Genomic DNA, 21,856 nt, shown 5'->3' with positions numbered 1-21,856 from the left:
TCCATATGCAAAAGAATGAAGTTGGACCCTTACTTTATGCCAAAAAATGGATCAAAGACCTAAATTTAAGAACTAGCTAGTTCTAAATTTAAGAACTAGTCCTTAGAATAAAACACAGTTGAAAATCTTCATGACTTTGGGTTAGGCAATGATTTCTTCAGTATGACACCAAAAGCACAGAAGAAAAAATAAATCAGGCCTCAACAAGATTAAAAACTTCTGTGCATCAAAAGACACTATCAACATAGTAGAAAGACAGCTCACAGAATGGAAGGAGATATTTGCAAATCATCTATCTGATAAGAAATTAATATCCAGAATATATAAAGAATTCCTATAACTCAACACACCAAAAAGCCTGAACGACGCAGTTAAACAATGGGCCAAGGTTAAACTAGGCATTTCTCCAAAAAAGATACACAGGTAGCCAGTAAGCACATAAGAAGATGCTCAACATCACTAGTCATCAGGGAAATGCAAATCCACACCAGTGCATATCCATTAGGACCACTATTAGTCAAACAGAAAAGCATTGGTGAGGATGTGGAGAGCGGAGCCCCCAATCATGGCTGGTGGGATCTCTGTGTCTCTCATGAATAAATAAAATCTTTAAAAAAAAAAAAAAAAAAAAACATTGCTGGTGGGAATGTAACATGGTGCAGCTGCTGTGGAAAACAGCAGCTCCTAAGTAAGTTGGACACCGAGTTACAATATGACCCAGCAATTCTACTTCTAGATGTATACCTGAAAGAGCTGAAAGCGGGAGCTCAAACTTGTACATCTATACTCATGGCAGCAGTACTCACAAGGGCCAAAAGGTTAAAAACAAACAAACCTGTCAATCAGTGGGCAAATGGGCAAACAAACTGCGGTGTGCGCATTGCCATAAAAAGGAATGAAATTCTGGCACATATTAGAACATAGATGAAACATGAAGACATGGTGCTAAGTGAAATAAGCCAGACACAGACAAATAGTGTGGGATTTCACGTATATAAAATATCTAGGCTAGGGGAATTTCTAGAGATAAGAAAGTAGAATAGAGGTTGCTAAGGGCTGAGGGGAGGGAAAATGGGGAGTTATTGCTTAATGGATACAGGGGTTCTGTTTGGGGTGATGCAAGTGCTCTGAAGGTGGATGGTGGGTAAACAACACTGTGAATGTACCTAATGCCACTGAAATGTAAGCTGACAGTGGTAATTTTGTTATGTACATGTTGTCATAAAGAAATTATCAAGATAATAAGGCTGGTGAGATCTTCCCTGAGAAGTTAATTTGGGTGGCTAACGATCAAAGATACTCGAAAAAAATACTGTTTTATCCCAGGCTTGAGGATTTTTTTTTTTTACAGGTTGTTGTAAAACATGGTTGGAGGTAAGTCTAGTACATTTCAATTATTAATATTCCTGTTTATACCATAATTCATTTACACTAGAATTTCTATTTGATTTGTCTCTTCCCTGAATCACAAGAAAAGGATTGGCAAGATTGTCATTGAACTCGAGGTTTAAGTGAGTCTCATTTAAAACACAGGCTCTGTGGCAAACCTCAAGTGCACTTTGGTGCTCCTCCCAGGAGCGCCTGACTACCCTAAGATGTACATTATCTGCAGAAGATAAGACCGAGGGCCCAAGTGTCTGCTGGCCCCCAGTGCACGGTGGGCGTGAACTGCCTGCTGCGTCCCAGAGGCAGAAACCCCAGCTGCGGGTGAGGATGGCAGCCACGGCCTCTGACAGGGACAGCTTTGGCATATTTCAGGGTTAGGAGGGCCTGGCTTCTTTATTTAACACTGGTTACTAACTGTACCCAGCAACCGGGGGCAGGACAGCCAGGGCCGCAGGACCATGAAACAGCCAGCAAAGCATTCAGGACCCACACTGTTGGGTTTTGCTTTTGTTTTTTGTGCACCACTTCTATTCAGAGCATCTCTCCTCCAAAGTGATCCCGGGGTCCTGGGATCAAGTCCTCCATCGGGCTCCCCATGAGGAGCCTGTTTCTCCCTCTGCCTGTGTCTCTGCCTCTCCCTCTCTCTGTGTCTCTCATGAATAAATAAAATCTTTTAAAAAAAAATCACATTTACTAAGAAGAAAAGCATATGATTGTTTCACTGCCTGTCTTAGCCGCTACTGGTACAGGTTGCTGTTTTAGAATGGAAGGAAGTGCATAGTGGGAGGAGGGCAGCTTTCTGATTAAAAAAAAAAAAAAAAAAAAAGCCTCTTGCAATGTTTGTCATTGTCATAGTCACATTGTCATAGTCACAGAGGATGGACTTGGGCAATAGCTGTCAAAGCAGCTTAAAAACATGCACAGGAAACTGTACATCTTAGGGTAGTCACGTTAGAAATAAGTTGCTGATAAATTGGAAGCTGTTTTATAGAGCGTTTTTTAAATGATGACATATGTTGTCCATTGTTGGCCCTTGAGAAGTGACAAACCACCCAGGGCTTCCCTGCTCGTGGCGACCCTCGGTTCTGGATGCGGGTGGCGGAGGCAGCAGCCCGCAGCCGAGCCCACGGGCCAGCGGGAGCGGCAGGCCCTGCGGTCGGGTCGGCCCCCTGCGCCCGCGCCTGCCTCGAGCGCACCGTCGGGTGAGACCGCGCCCGGGCGCCTGCAGGCCTGGGGGGGGCTGGGGCCGGCTTCAGGCGTCCCCGCTCTGCGCGTCACTGCCGAGGCTCTTCTACAGCCCGCATCTCTTCCAGAGGCTCCAGAACGCTCCCCGGGTGGAGGACATAACAGATGGACTTTCTGAGCGGGCCGCCGGCCACAGGGGCTGAGGGACTTCGGTTTGGGGCAGCGCAGGCGGAGGGCGCGCGCGTCGCTGAACCGCGGGGGCGGGAGCGCAAAGCGCGTCTGTCCGAAGGCAGCAGCGGCGTCTTGGGGCCACAGACCCCGCGGAAAGCTCTGAAAGCCGCTCCCGGGAGCCGCCCCTGCTCACCCGCCTTCTCACCGCCCCGGCTGCCTGACTTTGCACTGCTCGGCTCCGGGGGTTCCTTTACTTGGAAAACATCCTGTTCAGCTCTGTCCGTGCAAACCTAGCCTCACCCTTAAAGCCAGGTGCGCCGCTTCACCCCCAAAGATGCAGGAACGCCGACCTCCAGGAATCACGAGCACTTACAACAGGAGGTCAGGAGGTCGTCCCGATTGGTCTCGCAGCTCCCTGCGGCCTGCGCGTCTCCAAGTGAACAGTTCGAGGAAGACCGCGTCCCCGGGAGCGTATACACCAGTCTCATTTCCTGCAGGCACATACACATGCACAGGCTTATTTAGCCGAATGGATACCGTGCATCCATCGCACTTACTGGGCTTACTCACAAATACTCTGATTTGTTCCTTTCAGGTCTCCTGAAGTTAGATGTGACTTGCTTGGGCCAATGAAACCATCCAAGTAGAGGGAACAGGAAAGCAAGTTCCCATTTAGACTTTAGGATTCTGGGGACCAGAGTGGCTGAAGCAAAGCAAGGGAGGTGAGTCTGAGAGGTCTCGGGGAGCACTTCATAGAGGGGGGTTTGGGGGCCACTGTTAAGGACGTGGGCTATCACTGAGGGAAACGGGAGCCAGCTCAGGAATTCCAACACAGGATCTGCTGGGCAAGGGAGAATGCAGGTGCTCACTGCGGATGTGATGGTGTGTGTGGGTGTGGGTGTATGTAACCTTCCAAGTGCACCTTGACTGATGACAGACTTTTTAGTTTTCTAGGTCATTCTATCTTGCAGGCAAGTTGAGAACCACCATTTCAGAGAAGCCAGGGGACCAATTAATGGAAGGGAAACCTGCAATCCTTATTTTAAACTTCATTTTTATTGTTTTCCTAATCACACCTACAAGTTGATGGCTGACGCTGGGTCCTCCCCTCCCTCCCCTCATCCAGGGCTTCTGAGAGGACACACTAGAGGGAGGACAGAGACTCTTCTGCCAACCAGTGATGCCTGATCCTGACAGCTATAAAAAAGTAAGGGTCATCTGTGGAGCCTAGGTTGATTCATTGTTTTTAGTCTCAGAAAAGTAGAATTATCTTAAGAAAACCTGAAAACACTTTAGAACCCCTTCTTCTTGCCCTTTTCTTCCCTGCCTCCACACTCCCTCTTCCTCTTCCTCTCTTGCCAAAAAGAATACTGCCAATTTCATTAAATGACTCCAAGTTAAAGTCTAAGAAAATCATAGATTCTAAGATTAAAAAGTACAATGATTCTCACATAAAGCATTCAAATTTTTATACCTGATTTTTGACCAAAAAAGTTTGCTTTTCAGCCCAAGAAACTAAAATATCAAAACAGTTCCAACAGATTTAGAGAACCAACTACATGATCTTCAAAAACTGCTACTGCATCATCTCAAATCATGGAGACTTGCCCTCCAGGAAGTTTCCTTCTTGGAGCCCTCCTGAGATGAAGCTTTTACTGACACTGTAGTTCTGTCAGATGCCAAATCCATCTGGTTGTGAAGCAGCCAACCTCTCTGAAGGTCAAGTTGAACCAGTAACACTAGTGACATGCTCTGAGTTGACCTTGAACAAGGGCATTTATATATGCATATATAACACCCTTATAACCATATTGTCATCAAACAGTCCAACCTACATATATTGTAGAAATCAGGACAGAGCATAATGCAAACCCTTAGGATATGTGAGGATGCAGAATTCAACACCCTCAGACTTTTCTAAAAAAAACAAATTTACATGAAGTCCTAAAGCGAACATAGTCTAGCAACTTAACATATTTAAAACAAAACCAAAGGAAAAAAAAACACAAGGCAAGCATTCTGATTTTAGACATAAAAGTAAATACTAAGGAAGAAGGACACCAAGCAGGCTTCCTTTCTGAGATCCAGGCACATTAGCAGTTTTGCTGCCCTTAGTAAATGCTAAGACTTCGGTCTTTTCATCTTATTAAGGATCATTGCAGCAAAGTCTGTCAAAACACATCAAGAAAAGTGGACAGTTATAAAAGTTGAATTTACGCCAGCTACATGAAGACTTTTATTTGCTTAATGACAGGTTAAAAAGTCACTTCCCATGTGCTTTTCTACATCAAGTCACTATAGTTGTTTTGTTAGGAATGTTCTGGAGACCTTTAGTTAAGAAAAAAAAAACTTTGTTATCAAGCAGTGAAAAGATCAATGGCTAAAATAACTTGAGAATGACCCTGCTGTTATAATGATACATAGTGAATCTTTGTTTTCTTCATCAAATAGAATCGAATACACACTGAAGATTATTAAACTGAAAATTTAAGAGACAATCCTTGGGATGATTTCAGTATGCTAATGTGAGGTACACATATAACCCATTTGACCCAGAATAGTCACAAACTCTTCTAGCAAACCCTTTTTCAATACCAAACAATTTTAGTCAGTTGATAGCAAAACAAACACAATAGCAAAATATAATACAAAAAGGATCTTTAGGAAGTACACAGAATTGCTACAATCTAAGTCAGAGTTTGACTGTCACTTAGAGCCCTCATTCACCTCTTCTTTTAAAACTACACTTAAAAGAATAATTTTCAGAGATTTCAGTGATGTCTCAGACTGAGGTGGATCCATAAATCTCAACACCTTTACTGTTTGAAAGGAACTCTCCAATTACCTCAATTTTATGTAATCCAAAGGAAAACCTGAAAATCGTTTTCCTATCTATCTTTATGCTATAATCCAGCATTAACATTTAATTCAGTATTATTTTCTTTCCGAGTCAACTGCTAGAATAACATTTCTCAGATCATGTCCAAGCAAGTTTATTTAATATTAGAGCATCGGAGGGCGGGGGGGCGGGGGGGCTCTATGTAAAGCTGAAATGACAAAAAAATAATTTAAAATAAAAACATCTTTAGATTTAATTTCAAAGTAGGAATCATAAAGTTGGTTTTTGTCTATATCAAACTTTATATATGCAAGCTTTATATATGTATGTTTTTTCTTTAAACCGGTCACCCAGTTCGAGGATCCCTAGGTGGCTCAGGGGCTTAGCGCCTGCCTTTGGCCCAGGGTGTGGCTCCCTGCATGGAGCCTGCTTCTCCCTTGGCTTATGTCTCTGCCTCTCTCTCTGGGTCTCTCATGAATGAATAAATAAAATCTTAAAAAGAAAAAAAAACGTTAAAAAAAAAAGTCACCCAGTTCTAAGAGTCAATTCTAAGGAGACAGAGTCTTTTTTTTTTTTCTTCAAGATTTTATTTATTTATTCATGAGACACACAGAGAGAGGTAGAGACACAGGCAGAGGGAGCAGCAGACTTCATGTAGGGAGCCCAAGGCGGGACTCCCCGGGACTCCAGGATCAAGTGCTGAGCCAAAGGCAGACACTCAACCACTGAGCCACCCAGGCGTCCCAGGAGACAGGATTCAATTGAAATAACGAGAAAAGTACTGAATTGCAATCTGATCATTCAGGAACAACTGACTTCAACTGACTTCAGAAGCTATGAAATTGAACCACATAAAAACTGCCATTTTTGTAGATCAAAAGTGGTCAAATTAGAAATTTGAAATTAGAAATTTCAATTAGAGGGGCACCTGGGTGGCTCAGTTGGTTAATCATCTCTCTTTGATTTCGGCTCAGGTCATGATCTCAGGGTCGTGGGAAATGAAGCCCTGCATTGGGCTCTGTGCTCAGCATGTAGTCTGCTTGTCTCTCTCTTTCTCTCTGCTCCTTCCCCTGCTCACTCTCACTCACTCTCTAAAAATCAAAATCTTTAAAAATAAAAAGAAATTTCACTGGTTCTAATTAATATCTGGAAAACCTCTTGTGTACCTATAAGGAAAGCCATGGAGAAAATGCTTTGGTTTGGAGACCCAAGCCCATATCCAAACTATAAGCAAAGGAGGAACACATATGCAGTATGTTTAGCTCATCTACTATCTAGGTAATGGTACAACTATTACCACAAAACTCAATCCTATAAAAAGCTTTCTAGGTACTCTGTATCACCTTATATAAGGTATCAGAGAAATTAATATGAATCTCATTTAGACAACAGGCAGCAGAGCACAAATCATTTACCTGTCTCTGGTAAGTGATTGGTTTTGTGACAAGTAAACAAAATCCTATTGACGGCATACAAACTAAGTTTTTATAGGGTAGTTCATTTAAGAATATATTTTTCAACTAGAATAAAAATTTCTGTGATTTGATGGGAATTTCAGTCGAAGCAATTGATAACAAGGAAAGAGAGCCCCAATACTAGTATCTTGGTAAGTAATCACTTAAAAGTAAAAGAGTAATTGAAATAAACAATTTGTACTTAAAACACAAAAAACAAACCCTACCTTCAATGTTTAAAGGAATTATTACAAAAAAAACAAAAACAACACTCCAGGATATGAAGTGACATTTTGACAGGTGAACAGATCGATACTAGTTACACGTAAGCCAAATACATTCTTATTTGCCTCAAACTTACTTTGAAGACTCACTACTTAACTGTGCTTAACTGTGCTTTCATTCCACATTTTATAATGAAAGTAAACTTTTGCAGTTCTTACAACTTCACTTACATTACCAATTGAGTGTACTTTAAAATCCCTCTAATTCAATTATGCAAGCCTATAAAATGAGTCACACTTTCAGACATGAACACAGGTAATACAACAAAATTTCAGAATTAGCAAAAGCATCAAAACACATATACTCAGACACACACACACACCCCACTATGAAGTGAGCACTACTCCTGGGACACTAAATGAGTTACGTTCCAGACCACTCCTAATTCCTAGTCTCAGTTCTTTAAGGGAGTAAGAAATTTTATCATCTATATAAATAGAAAAAGGGGAATGTTCTTGCCAAAAGAGGAACTACTTTTGTAGTTTCTGGAATGTTTTTATGAAAATAACTATCAATTCAAACTTACTTGCTTTCAGTAATCTTCCTAAAATCAAGAAAGGACAAGTCTACTTCAAATTATGATTATCAGGCTCTATCTTCTTTAGCCAATTAACCAAGTTGAGTTGAACAAAAGTTCTCTTAATGTAGCCTAATAACCTCAAAATTTCCATGTTTCTAGGCAGAACAAAAATGCTCCTTGCAATATCAAACAATCATAAACACACACACATTATGCAATTGCCTGTTTATTTAGTGGCACCAGTTTTGCAAACTAGAAATTATTTCTACTTTTCATCTCACATACAATCTGCAATCATTCACAGGCTGAATGCAATTTCTTCAACAGACTTAAAAAAAAAAGTACATTCTTAAAGTTAGAACTGAATTCACATGTTTTCTTTGGACCAGGAAAATGGTACATAATACAAAATATACATTTATGGAATTTCTTTAAAAGTTTGGATCACATAAACAGCAAACAGTGGGTGAGTTAACTGTGGAGAATTTCGTTATACATTGTTTAGGAAAAATATTTCTTCAGTTGTATTAGTCTTACATTTATAGATTTAAAAAATGAATATATATATAATGAAACATGCTTTTAACATGTATATGGTCTCTCCACTCATAACAATTATACAAATTAAGTGAAATAAATCATTTCAAGAGTAAAACCAACTATTGGGGTGTATTACTACAAACAAGATATTTTCCTGCAGATATGCTGTTGCCTTAATCAATGGCTAACCAAGTAAGACAATTGGTTTTTGTTTCAAAATTCCCACAAATGGGAATTGAATAAGCTATAACTGAACACCCAATTTTGGCAACAAATGCAACAAGCTAATCAATTTTTTCATGGTCGTTATATTTTAATAGAAAAATCCCATTAATCCTGTACATTAATGGCCATATGTTACATCTTATTTTAACTTTCTGTATCACTAAGTAAATACCTAATTCCTTAGAATTTGAAGTAAATTATACATTTAATGAACTCTTCTAAGACTAGGGAGCTCAAAATCTTAAAACCTGAGTGAGATCTGACAGTTAAACGTGTTATGAATATACTATATTTGCACTATGCAGGTCAGAAACATTCCAAACTTTCAATTTCCATTTTTTAAAACCCCTTTTCTATTGAGTTTCACGTGGCAAACTTAAGAGTGATGTTGTCCTCCAAAACTAGTACAAATGCTCTATTTTATTCATCTTTAATCACTTGCTTTTCCCCAAAATAGTCTTTAAAAAAGAATTATTTTAATGCCAGGATCTAGTTTAGTCTCCCATCCACCTCTTCTATCTTTTAAAAAGTGAAACACTTCCTTAAAATAGACTCTAGTTATTTTGATGCCCTTGAAATTTTTATGGGCTTTGCAGGAAAAAGGCTGATGGATCGCTGCATATTTGTAAACTTTGGGGAGTTATGTACATTACATGAATTTTCCTGGGTAAGGAAGTTCCTAGGATTTATCAATTTCAAAGGGTCTAGGAACGTAAAAAGTTAAGAACCACTGCTAAAATGATTTTGTACCACTCACTGTACCTAATTATTACTAATTTTGTTCTGCAGCTACCCAATCTAAACAAATCTTACTTCAGATAGTACCATACAAACACAAATTTACTAAATGTTCTTTACTGAATCAGGAGGACTATATAAAAGAAAGGAAAAACATTAAAATTTTCTAAACATTTAATTCAATAAGCAAGCTAATAGAAAACTATTTTAGAGCAATTAAAGGAACAAAACGATTGGGCTTGGGGTGAAATAACCTTGCATTTATTTTTCTGTTTTTAAGTTGAAGCAGCAATTTTTATCATTATCTCCCTTGCTGGGAAAAATCAAATGATCTGAAGAAACAAAGGTCGGTTCTTTGCTGGTTTATGTGATGCAACAGTTCTTAATAATATACAGCTGGGCTTAAGGAGGACCTTCCTATGGCTTTTAAAATAATTAAGAGTAATCCTCTCTGTCTTCCTCACTGGCATCTCCCCACCCCTTAATCTCCCAAGTTTTCTTATTTTTGGCCCACTTTTATATAGTGTTATTAATTGGCCTTGGTAAGGTAATGCACCCAAGAAAACAGAATTGGCCTGCTTAAAAAGAGACAGAGAGAGAGAAAGAACATCACTAAGAGGGTAGTAGAGGAAATAAAGCAACATTTCTGCTGGATGAGGGAGGGAAAAAAAAGTTACTTTTTTGTTTTATCAATTCAAACAACATATTCCCCCATCTAATATAAGATGTCAACTACAATTTCAACAGATGTGAGTTCTTCTACTTGGCGCACTCCTACGTGCTGGTAATATAATCGGGGAAAACATAAGAGCAGAGGCCATTAGGTTAATATATGTATAGAGCAGGTAAAAGGGAGAGAATCTGTGTGAAGGTGAACAAAAACAGAAATGTTCATTTGACAATGAAGTGGAACCAAATGCCTCTCATCATTTCTGTATGGCATTCTGATTATCAGTAATAACTAACACTTGAGACATATTATTCTGACCAACAAAACAGCAGTATTATACTCCCAGCATTTAGAAAATGTATTCTTAAATATTTCAAGCATATTCTAAAGTAATGTATAATTTAAAAATACAATCCAAAACTCATGGCACATTATTGAAGGAAATAAAGTAAAATTAGGCTCCTAAAGTTTTAAACTCTAACGAAGTCATCCTAATGTCTAAAAGAAAAACTAATTAGACTAGATCACTCAAATTACAAAATGGTCATCTCACCAGCAGTATCTGCAAGCAAAAGTATGAAACTCTTTAAGGTTCCTTCAAAGAAAAACCTCAAAAGAGAAACATCTATGTATTGAAATATTTACATATTTTCTACTACCAAATCCTAACGTAATACTGTACAAACATCACAGGCTTACACCTCTAATTCAAACTTTATGAATTAAAAGTATATATATGCCATGAAATTCAAAATTAAAACAAAAAAGAAAACCTGTAACCAATTTTGTCAGTTCTTTCAGAAATCACAAATTGAATTTGTCCAATAAAGATGGGCAGTGAAATTATCTTAAAAATTAAAACATAGTAATCATTTGGCTAAAGCCAGATATTAAAACTGGCAGTGTTTTTTCAAGAAACAGAATTTTTCTTAAATTTTTATATATGTGTGTATATATACATACACACACATTATACATATATACACACGTGTGTGTGTGTGTGTGTGTGTATATATATATCTATATATATATATATTTTTTTAATGCCTTAAACTCAAACTCCCAACAGTATTTCCAGGGTTGGAGAATTCTAGGAAATCCATGACCTATTTCTCTGCCTGGCTGCTGTCAGCAGGAAGAGTACAGGCCATTGGTTAAAAGGTAGTGAGTGAAGCATACTCCTCAGTCCAATTCTATTACTATGCTGAGTAAAATTTTCTTCTGAGATTTTTAACTTTGGGGAAAAAAAATAAATGAAGAGTTTCAAATGAATAATGGAAGTATAAATGAGCTCTTCAGGGCAGAGACCTGCCTTGTTCGGGAAAATTATCTGGCAGACAGTAGGAGGGCAGTAACCATTTTTTTGAATGAGTAATTAAGTTATAGTATTAACATACATTAGATTATAAATTGTACTCAAATGTAAACTTGAGCGCAAGGACCTATTCATTTCTTTATAGTTCCAAAGTACTTAGCCTAGAACAGTGTTCTGTAGATAACCCTCAATACATTTTGTGGAAAAGCTGAATTATTAGTGGAATTAATATGTGGTCAAATGGATGAATACTAAAAGTGTTGGTATAATTCAGATTATTTGAATTACATAACTGATTTATTCTTAATGTACTATTAAGAATTTACATTCTTAATAATACAATTTGTATTCCAAATTTCTTAATGTACTAAAAAAAAAATAAGTGGCTGGAACAGTACACTATTTGCACGGTACTCTAGAAGCAAGCATTATAATTAAAAATGTTTGACATAGTTCTAAAGCAAATTAACAAAAATACCTACCACTTGGATTTTTTAAAGTTAATGCTAATACTGAGAACTGCTTCTGTTATCTGTAAAAGTATATTTCTTAAGAAAGTGGAAATTAAGAGAGCTTACCTTGCTAAAACAGTAAGAGATCAGTGACATTTTTTAATGTTAAGGTAACAAGAGTCTGCTACACAAAATGGATTTCCTATTAAAAGCAGCAAATTGAGTTCGTCCTATTAAAACACATAAATGAAAGTACATTTGAATGGTATACTATCATCACACAAGAACTTTCATCCTCCAAAGAAAATAACATACAACACATGAAAAAATTTCGAGGCATTGCCCTGAGATGCTAATTAATTAGCACACTAAAGGGGGTCGGGAAGGCAAGAACTTAAGTGGTACAAAAATGAAGTGCACAAGAGAGGTGCAAAAGTGCCTTTTAAAAGTGTGGTTGGTTCCCACCACCACCACCCTCTCCCCTCCCCCCCCAGAATCAAGAACACACATAGTCTATTATGATGTATACTTCCTTTTTTACAATGAAAAATTATATATTGTATGGCAATGCTGACTCATGTGGAAAAGATTTAGTCTTCTCAGAGAACAATTAATATAGTTTTCTCTCACTTCCAAGCTTCATTTTCAGTACTAATAATGTTAACAAGGAATATCTTAACCTCTTTTTATTTAAAAATTCTCAACCCCCCCCCCCCACCAACCTCTAAGTATGCTATTATGGTCTGAAATATAGCTTTTCATCACATATTTTTACTTGTGATTTAACAATTTTGCATCTCAAAATCTAATTCAAGGTTTTGAAATTTCTAGAAGTAAAAAATTCAGTCTACTTTAAAAATTAAGGAGTTGTCTTCTTATACTAGGAATTTAGTTTTCAGCACTAGTAGGTCTAGTAACCACTCTACACTAGAAGCACTGGTATCTACTGAATGCACACTGAGATGCTTGCAAAGCCATAACAGAACATTGTCATACTTCGCACTCTACCACAGATTTAGACACTGAGCATTTATTTGTAAGTTTGGAATTGGTTCTGTAATTCCAACTGTTAGGAATTTCTAAATATAAATAGTACTTGTTTTTCTTCATTCATGCTGGATTGAGATATAAATTAAATACAATTAAATTACATTGAAATCTCCTCACAAATAAGAGGGATAACGAAAAGGTTTTGCTGGTATGTAACTACTTAAATCTGAGACATTTCACATTACTTTGCCCACTACTCCCCTAACTTTACATTAGTTTTTAAGGCTATATATACAAATATGTATATTTCCAAGTTAGGGAAAAAACAAATATAACAGAACTGATTATACTACCTTTTATACAGAGTTTCGATTTTGTATTCAATGCTGTATTGTAATCTTACATGTTAATAGTTTCCTAGTGGAGAATCTGCCTACTGAATGATTAAATTACACGGCAATAAATACAATATCCAACCTAGACAGACAAAAATACAGAAGGGCACAAAACAGTAGTCTTTTCTGAGTGACAGATTTAAAAACTTACTTTCACATGCTTAGAGGAATTTAAGCCTAAATTAGATTAGGTTATTTTTATATCTACAATTCTTTAAGCTTTGAAAGTTATTTTTAAAGGCCAACAGCTAAATATTAGCAACATGCTATATTTCAAATCACAAATACATCTTAACTACTTGGATTCTAAAGACATGGGCCAATGTAGAATCACAGGCAAGCACACACTCACAAACACAAAGGCACGCGCACACACACATACCTACACACACCCCTACTATAGAGTGTTAGATTGTCAAGCTCTGACAATTATTTTAATGAAACAGTAGGCAAATTCAAGCTGATCCACATCTTAATGAAAAATAAGCAGCCAGAAAGAAATCCATTAAAAAACAGATTAAGAAACAACAGAGACTTAAATCTTGTAGTCTTTCTAATGGAAGGGAAACAGTTTCCATCTGTGCCTTGCAGTACAGTAACAGTATTTCCCAATAAAAGAGACTAACATCTTTCCCCATGAGAAACTTCTCATTTACAATGGCATGGTGTTTTAAAAGGGTGAGGTAAAGGAGGAATTACACATACATGATTAAATTTCTTGTTTGTTAAATCAAGCTTTATTGATAAAATGGAATTCAGAATACCTTACTAGGAACAGCAGCAGGCCCAGCCAATCATGATAGCAAAAACGTGGCAGTCTCCTACTATATGTAGGAAGCTGCTGCTTATCAATTAGTAATTCAACGTAAGGACTTGTAAAAGAGGTGCAAAGAATCAAGGCATTTTAGCCCCAAGATTGATATTCTTATGAATATACTGTATTACCTGCAATACTCCTGGCAACAAGGCAAGAACAACCTAAAAGACAGTTAAAGGAAGGGACCAGCTTTATCAACAGTGCCAACCTCACTGCCAAGATAGTTTTCAGTTAACTCCCTGCATATTGGGCTTCGTAAGATTTTGGAATTACTCTCCATAATCGTGTGCACATTTGAGCGTGTAGCTGACATGGCTGCTGCTCTCCCCGTCCCAACCCCAAGTCCAAACACGACATGACTTGAAAGGGCTATATATCTGTTGCATCACACAACAAGCCAAACATTTTTTTGTAACTTTGATAGTGATTTAAAGCAGTTCATAATTAAATATGAGCATTTTGTACAAGGACAATTACACTTTACAAAAAACAAAATCATACAACAAAAATTGCTGGAGTCTGATTTACAACATGAATTATGGTTTGAAATCACGTTTACATAAGTCTCAAATTTACAAAAAAACAAAAAACAAAAAAACAAAAAAACAAAAAAACCAGTCCTGGGCTAGCTGTTGTACGGCTGAAGCTCTCTGGTGTGATCCACTCTCACCCATGTCTCATGTCCTTCTTTAAAGTTGAGGATGGATGTTTAAAAGGTTCAAGGAAGTTGAGCTGTACTCTCCTTTGGAGGTGAAGGTAAACTCCATGGCTAGATGAGCAGTTTTACCACATGTCATCAGTTGATGTAGAGTCCTTCATAAAAGGAAACAAAGCAAAACAAGGAACTACATTAAAGCTGAGAGGTTCCAACATATTACTTTCTGGATAATGCAGAAAGATAGGGTTTTGTAAAGCTGACATTTAGACTAACACTTTTTATAGCGTAGAAGTAAGTGTATGTGTGTAAATGAAATATCAGTATTCAATTTGTTAAAAAAAAATGTTAACCCTTTGTTTTGTATTGAATGAAATATCTGAAATAGCATTTTACCATGATGTTAACCGAATGTATTTCTAAACCAGTATAATTGCTAAAAAAATTTATTTTCAATTAAAACCTAATTTTTTTAGAACACTACTTGTATAAACTTTTATTACATAAGAAGAAATTAAGGCTTCAAGTAATGTGAGATCTGAGGATTCATAATGCAATATATATCTCAGAGCCGTGCCCAAATGATTTTAAGTTCCCACTTTTCTGTAAACACCAATACTACAACAGAATTCTAACAGGAAATTCAACTGCAGAATATGACATTCTAATGTCTTTTTATATAAGTAGAATTCTCTATGTTAGGATCTAAATGAAGTATATACTCCATGGTTCTCAGCAAAGGTATTTCCAAATATAAAAACTATTTAGTGGAGCTGCGTATTCTGAAATTCTGTTGCAGCTGCTTATAAAACTCAGAATAATTCAAGATTCTGAGCAGAGCTATTATTCCCAACTTTAAAAAATCATTTAGTGGAGGTAAATCTTTTGAAGCTGATTGCTTGTAGAGGCTTAAAAAAACAAAAATAATTCAAAGGGACTTTCTTCTTTTTTGAGAGAGGTGGCCACTCACCATGATTATGTCCTCAATCACTAGAACTGTGGTGCAGCCAGAATTCAGAGCAATCAATCAGGGGTGTGTGTAAGAGAATGGGTACACTGAACAGCTCTGCAAAAACAGGTAGGAAGGATATGCATTTAGAGTGGAGGGGAAGGGAAAGTAGACAGAGCCAAAATGCTACTTACAGTGTCATCATTTTTGTAAGGATTCAGTCTATTGTAAACGGCTTCAATTACATTCCGCCTAAATTTAAAGAAATGCAGAAAGTTAATTCTTTAGAGCACAAAACTGTTTAATACTTCACAGTTAGGTGCTCATTAAAATGTCAAAGATAATCTTATACTTAGAAATTATTTTAATTCTATTTCTTACTATCAATAAGTGATCCTCACTTTAAGACATTTGAGCCCCAATGATAACTAGAGGTGAATTTACTCTAAAATGTAACATTCCACCAACCCAATTACTAGAAGAAGACTAAGCCATGGTTTAAAAAAAAAAAAAAGCAGTCTACTTCATTTATATATTGTCTATTTCATTTGAACTGGCTTCTGTGGTTATGAGTCAGCAATGACGATGCAGTTTTAAGATATAACACTAACATTCTGGTTAAGAGTTCAATGTTAGTTTTGAAGTAGAAGTAACTTCAACGTCTGTTGCAGTAAAATAATTTAAATAAAATTTACATTTAAATTTCAGCTTTTTGTAATACCCCTTTTAAAAGGCTCGATTTTAAAGCTGAAATTTCCCTGCCGAGTACAGGACCTTATTGAATAACATTTTGTTAAAAAATCTGTAATGGTATTTATAAGTTATAGCCTCCGTACTTCCAAAACTGACTTGAAGCAGTTTAATAGTCATTTCACAGAAAGTCATATTGGAAGAAAAGGTTTCTAAGAAAAGCTTCAAATAGGAATTTCTACAATTACTAGTTAGAGAAATGATTATAAAGAACATGGCTACATTTACAGAATATAGTAGAGAATGAAGGAAATTGTCTAATATCTTTGTAGGTCAATTATGTGGATATCATATAGAGGTAAAACTGTTTGAATTATAAAATTTCTTAAAGTCTCCACTTAAGTTTATAAAGATGTAAGCTTAATTAATATCTGACACAAATTAGTCCAGTTCTATGAACTGGAGTTCACATAGAAAAAAAAGCAAGAAACGCATCCTCCTATCTTCCCTCACAACAAAATCCAACCAACTAGGAATCAACAACCAAAAACAGTGGGAAAATCAGAGATGTAGAAAAATGGAAAAAAAAAATGGCTTAGATGGAAGAAGAGAAAGATGTTCATCCCTGGGATGATAAATTATCCAGGGATTGACAAAATCAAATTATAATGTAATAAAAATGTAATAAATGTAATAATAATAAAAATGACAATTAGAATTTTGTAGTGCTACATAATTTAGTTTAAAAAATTCTTTCACTATTTAATGCTATCAGGCAATCAATGTAACCCAAGCCTCCACTAAAGACAGCCTTCAGTACAGTCAGTTACAAACAATGACATTCTGACATCTATCCTAAACACACGGCATTTTATCATTAATAATGAAAAACAATGAATCACAGGCTAAACATTTGAAGATACAGGTAATTGCATCACTTTAGCCATTAGGTAAGTATACATCTGATCAATGAACACCTAACATTTTTATGTACTGAGATAAATTTTAACAGGATGCAGAATATAACTTACTTGCTTGCCAATTCACCCCCCGGTGGGAGGCTGGGGATGTTCTCACTTGCTAATGTGCGCATCACATGGACTAAGTCAGGGACGCCTTCCCCCTGCTTCTTTATGATTTCTGGGAATCAGAAGTACTTTTTTTGTAAGTGTTATCCAAATTTAATTTTTTAAAAAAAACTGAAACAAAGATAACTTAGGTTTTTAAAGATGGCATTTACCACATCTGAGATTTTCTAAGCTGGTATTAGGAAAAAAATCAAGTTGACCTTTGAAAATTTGACAAAGGGATGCACAAAATAACACAAAAAATGAGATACTTTCCAGATTAACTTCAAAGAATGAAAATAAACAAGATAAAAATGTGGAAAAATGTCATGTTAAAATCAGTATATTACATCATCAAGGATATGGGTATATGAATGAGAATATTCTTAAGATGCCAACTAGTTACTTCTGAGGAGGTCAACTCCTCTCTTCAGACTGGAAACATGTTTCCTGAATTTTGCAGTTTAAAAAAAAAAAAAACCAACATCAAAATTTGAAAGGGAAAAAAACCTTTTAAATATAATGGAATTTACTGATTATATACTAACCCAAATCATTTTTACGTATCTTTGTATTTGCAAAATGATATGTAAGTAGCATGTGCAGGTTAGGTTATATAACTGAATACCACTCATAGCTTAATTTTTGTCTGAAGATCTTTAAGCAGTAAACAGCTATGTAATACCATTTCCTTAGTTCGTTATTTGAACAGGGCATATGGAATGGAAAAAAATCTAAATTTCATGATAAATTTTTACAAAGAAAAAATTAAAAAAACCATACAACTGTATTTAAAATTGTTAATTTCAAAACATCCAGTTACAAAATGGGTCAGTGATATGATCTGCAGTGTTGCCATGTAGATGCATACTGTTATTCATACCACAGAATACCAACAATTATGTACAAACAACTTAAAGAATTCTCAAACTATCAAGTATAAGAAGTCTTTTCTTGGAGTTATTTTTTCTAAATGCAAGATCATACTAAAGGTATTTGTAAATTAAAAGTTCAAGTTTTGCTCAATTATCTGTTTTTAAATGTTTATACTAAGACATTTTCTTTGTCATCATTAGGGCAATAAAATTATCATTCTAGTTCTCAATTTGTAAATACCTTTGAAAATCACAATGCATATAAAGATCTTCCATCCTTTGGATCAAGTCTCAAAATATCAATTCCTCATTAAGGCCACATTATATTAAAAAACAGACACTGCTACTCATATTTCTTTAAATGGCTCAAATTGTCCTTTTGGAATTAAGGCCAAATTTCACCATGTATTATTTTTTTGCCTTTTTTTTTTTTAAACCAGTCTTAAATCTGAACAAAAAGCAAGGATCTCAGATTTGGTTTGCCAAGTTCCTTTATTGTATAATCTTTAACAGCTAGTATTCTACATGGTTCTAATGCTGGAAATCTGCTGTACAAAAATAAAGGGTTTTGATGTTTACCTATGCTGCACAATTTCACAATCTAAAGCTGTAATACACTTAACATACAGTCTCTGCTAAGCCAATACAATTATTGGATAGATAACTAAATACAATAGAAATGAACACTGATGATAAATTCAAGCAATGATAGTTTCAGGTCTAAAAAACATTACCTTAATCACCTATATTTGATGTATCTTACATCTCCTTTGTTAAAATATTGGGGTATTTTAATTGTGAAGAAAATTACAGGAAGACAAATTCTTTAAAAAAAAATAATGTAAGGCTTTAAAAACAGTTAATAACTCCTATTCCACATGGGACAATACATTTAAACTGTCTTACCATTAATGCTACACTAGCATTGCTTCTGCTTTTAAAAAGGAAAACAAAATGAATTTTAAGAAATATTCCTTCACTTGCTCTTGGACTATACATTTTAAATAGAATTGTAAAAAGATTGAATGCTTTTACTAAAGAATATATATATATGTATAGAAGATATGTTTCTCATACTAACATATAAACACATTCTGCTCTTCCCCACTTCCCTCCACACCAAGTCTGAGGGATCCTAGCAGTCATCTCCAAATTAACAACTTTAAAGCTCGGGCAGTCAGCAGAAAAGATTTAAAAAGTACAAGAACAATCTTAAATTGGCTTAGAAAGACCACAAACTTAAGTGATATAGTTTAAATTATGAGCTGAGTCTTTTCATCGCAACCCTAGAGAGAGTCAAGTATTTAGAAGGGCACAGGTAATAGGAGCGCTGAAAAGTCTTTCCTTTGATGGTGTGGACAGAGAAGCCAAAAGTATGCAAAATAAATAAAATGAGGTTTAGTAGGTCACAGCAATTTTGAAGACATGTACTTAAAGAAATAAAGAAAAAAAAAAGAAAAATATTCAGTGCCTGTTTTAGAAGCTGAATGCAGTACTTTTTACTTAGAACAACTTTTGCAATATAGTTACATTCTATGTTTTAAAATATAGTAGCAATTTTAATTAATGTAATATTTATCCTCTAGTTGCAGTCTTATCAAACCTACCTCAATAAAGAATAATTCATCAATAAAGAATATGAAACTTGATTTGTAACATAGTAATCTCAAATTGAATGATACAAGTATAATACTTCAACATATCAAAAATACTGAGTATTGATGTAAACTGTTCAGGTGGTAATTCTTCCTTGATAAAAAGCAATAAAAAAACTTAATATTATAACATAAAATTATGTATATAAAGCAATTATTTAGAATTGCACCAAAAACTTAAAAGAGTGCACACGAAAGAGAAATGTTGTAATTCATTTCTAAAAACATGATCCTATTTCATAGTAAATGAAACGGAAGTACTTATTCTTTAAATCAGTAAGAAAACATGTACACCCAAATTACTTAAAAGTGCCAATAAATCAAATACCAATTTATCCCAATACATATTCTTACGGTTTCATTTTTCCACTAGCCAGCAGTTTGAACCAATGTGATAACTTGGTAGCATTCTAAATATTTTATTTTACTGTATTATATATATAAATAACATTTCAAAATGATTCATTTAAAATATAAAAATTCCAAGAGCCTTAGGTAGTAGTGAGAAAACAAACCCATTGAATAGTATGTCCAATGAATGAAATACTAAATAGTACATACATATACTAGATATATCACTATCATGTGGGGGAAAGCGATAAAAACAAAATAGCAGCTCTAGATAGTACTGAAAATCAAAACCAATCATGATTCTAATAGCAGACTGATTATAATTGATATCAAACAGTAAAAAGGGAGAAAACAAAATTAAAGTGCATATTAGTTTTAATAATGTAGGCACAGCGGAATATAATAGTGTGTAGGTCAACGCTTACATGCTATTAGATCTTTAACGTGCAAATTCATGACATTAGGAGCCCAAAATGCATTTTAACGCTATCATAGGCATGTCAAGTTTTTCTGCTTAAAGAAACTGCAAATCTATATGCTTATTGCATATATGTAGCGAAATGGAATTCTCTGGGGAGACCTTAGCATTATAAGTAGTAGCTGCATATAAGGTCATTTATATTTTTTCAAATATTTAAAGGCATTACACTAGAGAGTTACAAACATCTTTCTAATTGTCTCAAAGTAATTTGCAGAATTAAGACAAACATATTTCTGGAATTCCCAACTTATTTTTGCTTTTATTCAGCATTTATATTTCTGCCAAGTAGACACCTAGTGTATCTTCTATTCAGGTCTATGTTGTCTTGGTGAGGAAGTTTATGGCTTAGGCAAGATGACTTGAAACAGTTTAAAATATATTTGTAAAAGCTGTGGCATATGAAAGTTTCTAATAACCAGGCTGTGATCTTCAAGTTATTAAAAAAAAAAAGTCCTAAAGATCTTAAATCCGTATACATAGCTTTACACAGAAAGATGGTATTCAAATTATTACCATCATAAATAATCTGCTTATAATTAAATAAACCACATATCAGACTTTCCTGGCATAAAATTACTCATGCCAGTGAATTCATCAAGAATTTCAAAGCATACAAACACTTTTTAGCCTTTTTAAACAAAAGTATCCTGAACAGAATGTATAGGGTCACACTAGTTCTTATTTCTAATATAACTGTAATAGGACAATCAAAAGCATCTGAACAGTTACTACAGAAATGCCCTTTCCCACTTTTGTACACTAAACACTAGATGTCAAAGGCATGTAAAGATCTAAAAGCTAAAATATTAAAGTTTGATTGTGTTGAGGTTTTTCTTTAATTAAAGCTACTTATTTTTTGTTAAATGATCCACCTTCTACTCTGCTTTCCAGGTACTTGTCCAATTCTGCCTCCTTCTTCACTGCTTCTGGTGATACTTTGGGGGCATTTGGAAAACAGATCAATATCACACTCATGTTGTCTCGACTTCCCTGGGAAGAAAAAAGTTTGAGAAATATTATGCTTTTGTCTTGCTCTTTAAAGCCTTGAGAACTTCTACAGCCATGACAATTTTAATTATACTTGCTCTAACATACATATATATATATATATATATATATATATATATATATATTTCAAGGAGAAAAAATAT

The 21,856-nt window shown here is 35.4% G+C and overlaps 1 protein-coding gene and 1 long non-coding RNA gene across 15 annotated transcripts in view; one reads left to right on the top strand and one right to left on the bottom strand.

Annotated features, from left to right (window-relative positions):
• Window positions 1–2,591: 2,591 nt before the first annotated feature.
• LOC112657746 (uncharacterized) overlaps window positions 2,592–21,856 on the top strand; it is a 52,916-nt gene continuing 33,651 nt past the window's right edge. For both annotated transcript variants that reach the window (XR_004817904.2, XR_003135267.3), the window contains exons 1-3: window positions 2,592–3,123; window positions 3,338–3,464; window positions 3,869–3,949. This is a non-coding gene — a long non-coding RNA (uncharacterized LOC112657746). The remainder of the gene's footprint in view (window positions 3,124–3,337; window positions 3,465–3,868; window positions 3,950–21,856) is intronic.
• The window catches only part of PPM1A (protein phosphatase, Mg2+/Mn2+ dependent 1A), a 48,172-nt gene continuing 34,366 nt past the window's right edge, over window positions 8,051–21,856 (bottom strand). For 6 of the 13 annotated variants that reach the window (XM_049113641.1, XM_049113642.1, XM_025443872.3 and 3 more), the window contains 4 exons: window positions 21,578–21,695; window positions 17,308–17,416; window positions 15,781–15,838; window positions 8,051–14,795 (listed from right to left, as the gene is read on the bottom strand). In XM_049113641.1, coding sequence (XP_048969598.1) covers window positions 14,766–14,795; window positions 15,781–15,838; window positions 17,308–17,416; window positions 21,578–21,695 — 315 coding nt within the window. In that variant the 3' untranslated portion in view covers window positions 8,051–14,765. Of the gene's footprint in view, window positions 14,796–15,627; window positions 15,704–15,780; window positions 15,839–17,307; window positions 17,417–18,691; window positions 19,649–21,577; window positions 21,696–21,856 lie in introns of those variants that run through there. The other 7 variants (XM_049113640.1, XM_049113639.1, XM_049113644.1 and 4 more) reach the window with 2 other exon arrangements.

Source organism: Canis lupus, chromosome 8, assembly GCF_003254725.2.
Source record: "Canis lupus dingo isolate Sandy chromosome 8, ASM325472v2, whole genome shotgun sequence".
In the NCBI taxonomy this organism is placed as follows: domain Eukaryota; kingdom Metazoa; phylum Chordata; class Mammalia; order Carnivora; family Canidae; genus Canis; species Canis lupus.
This window is presented reverse-complemented; position numbering and strand designations above follow the sequence as displayed.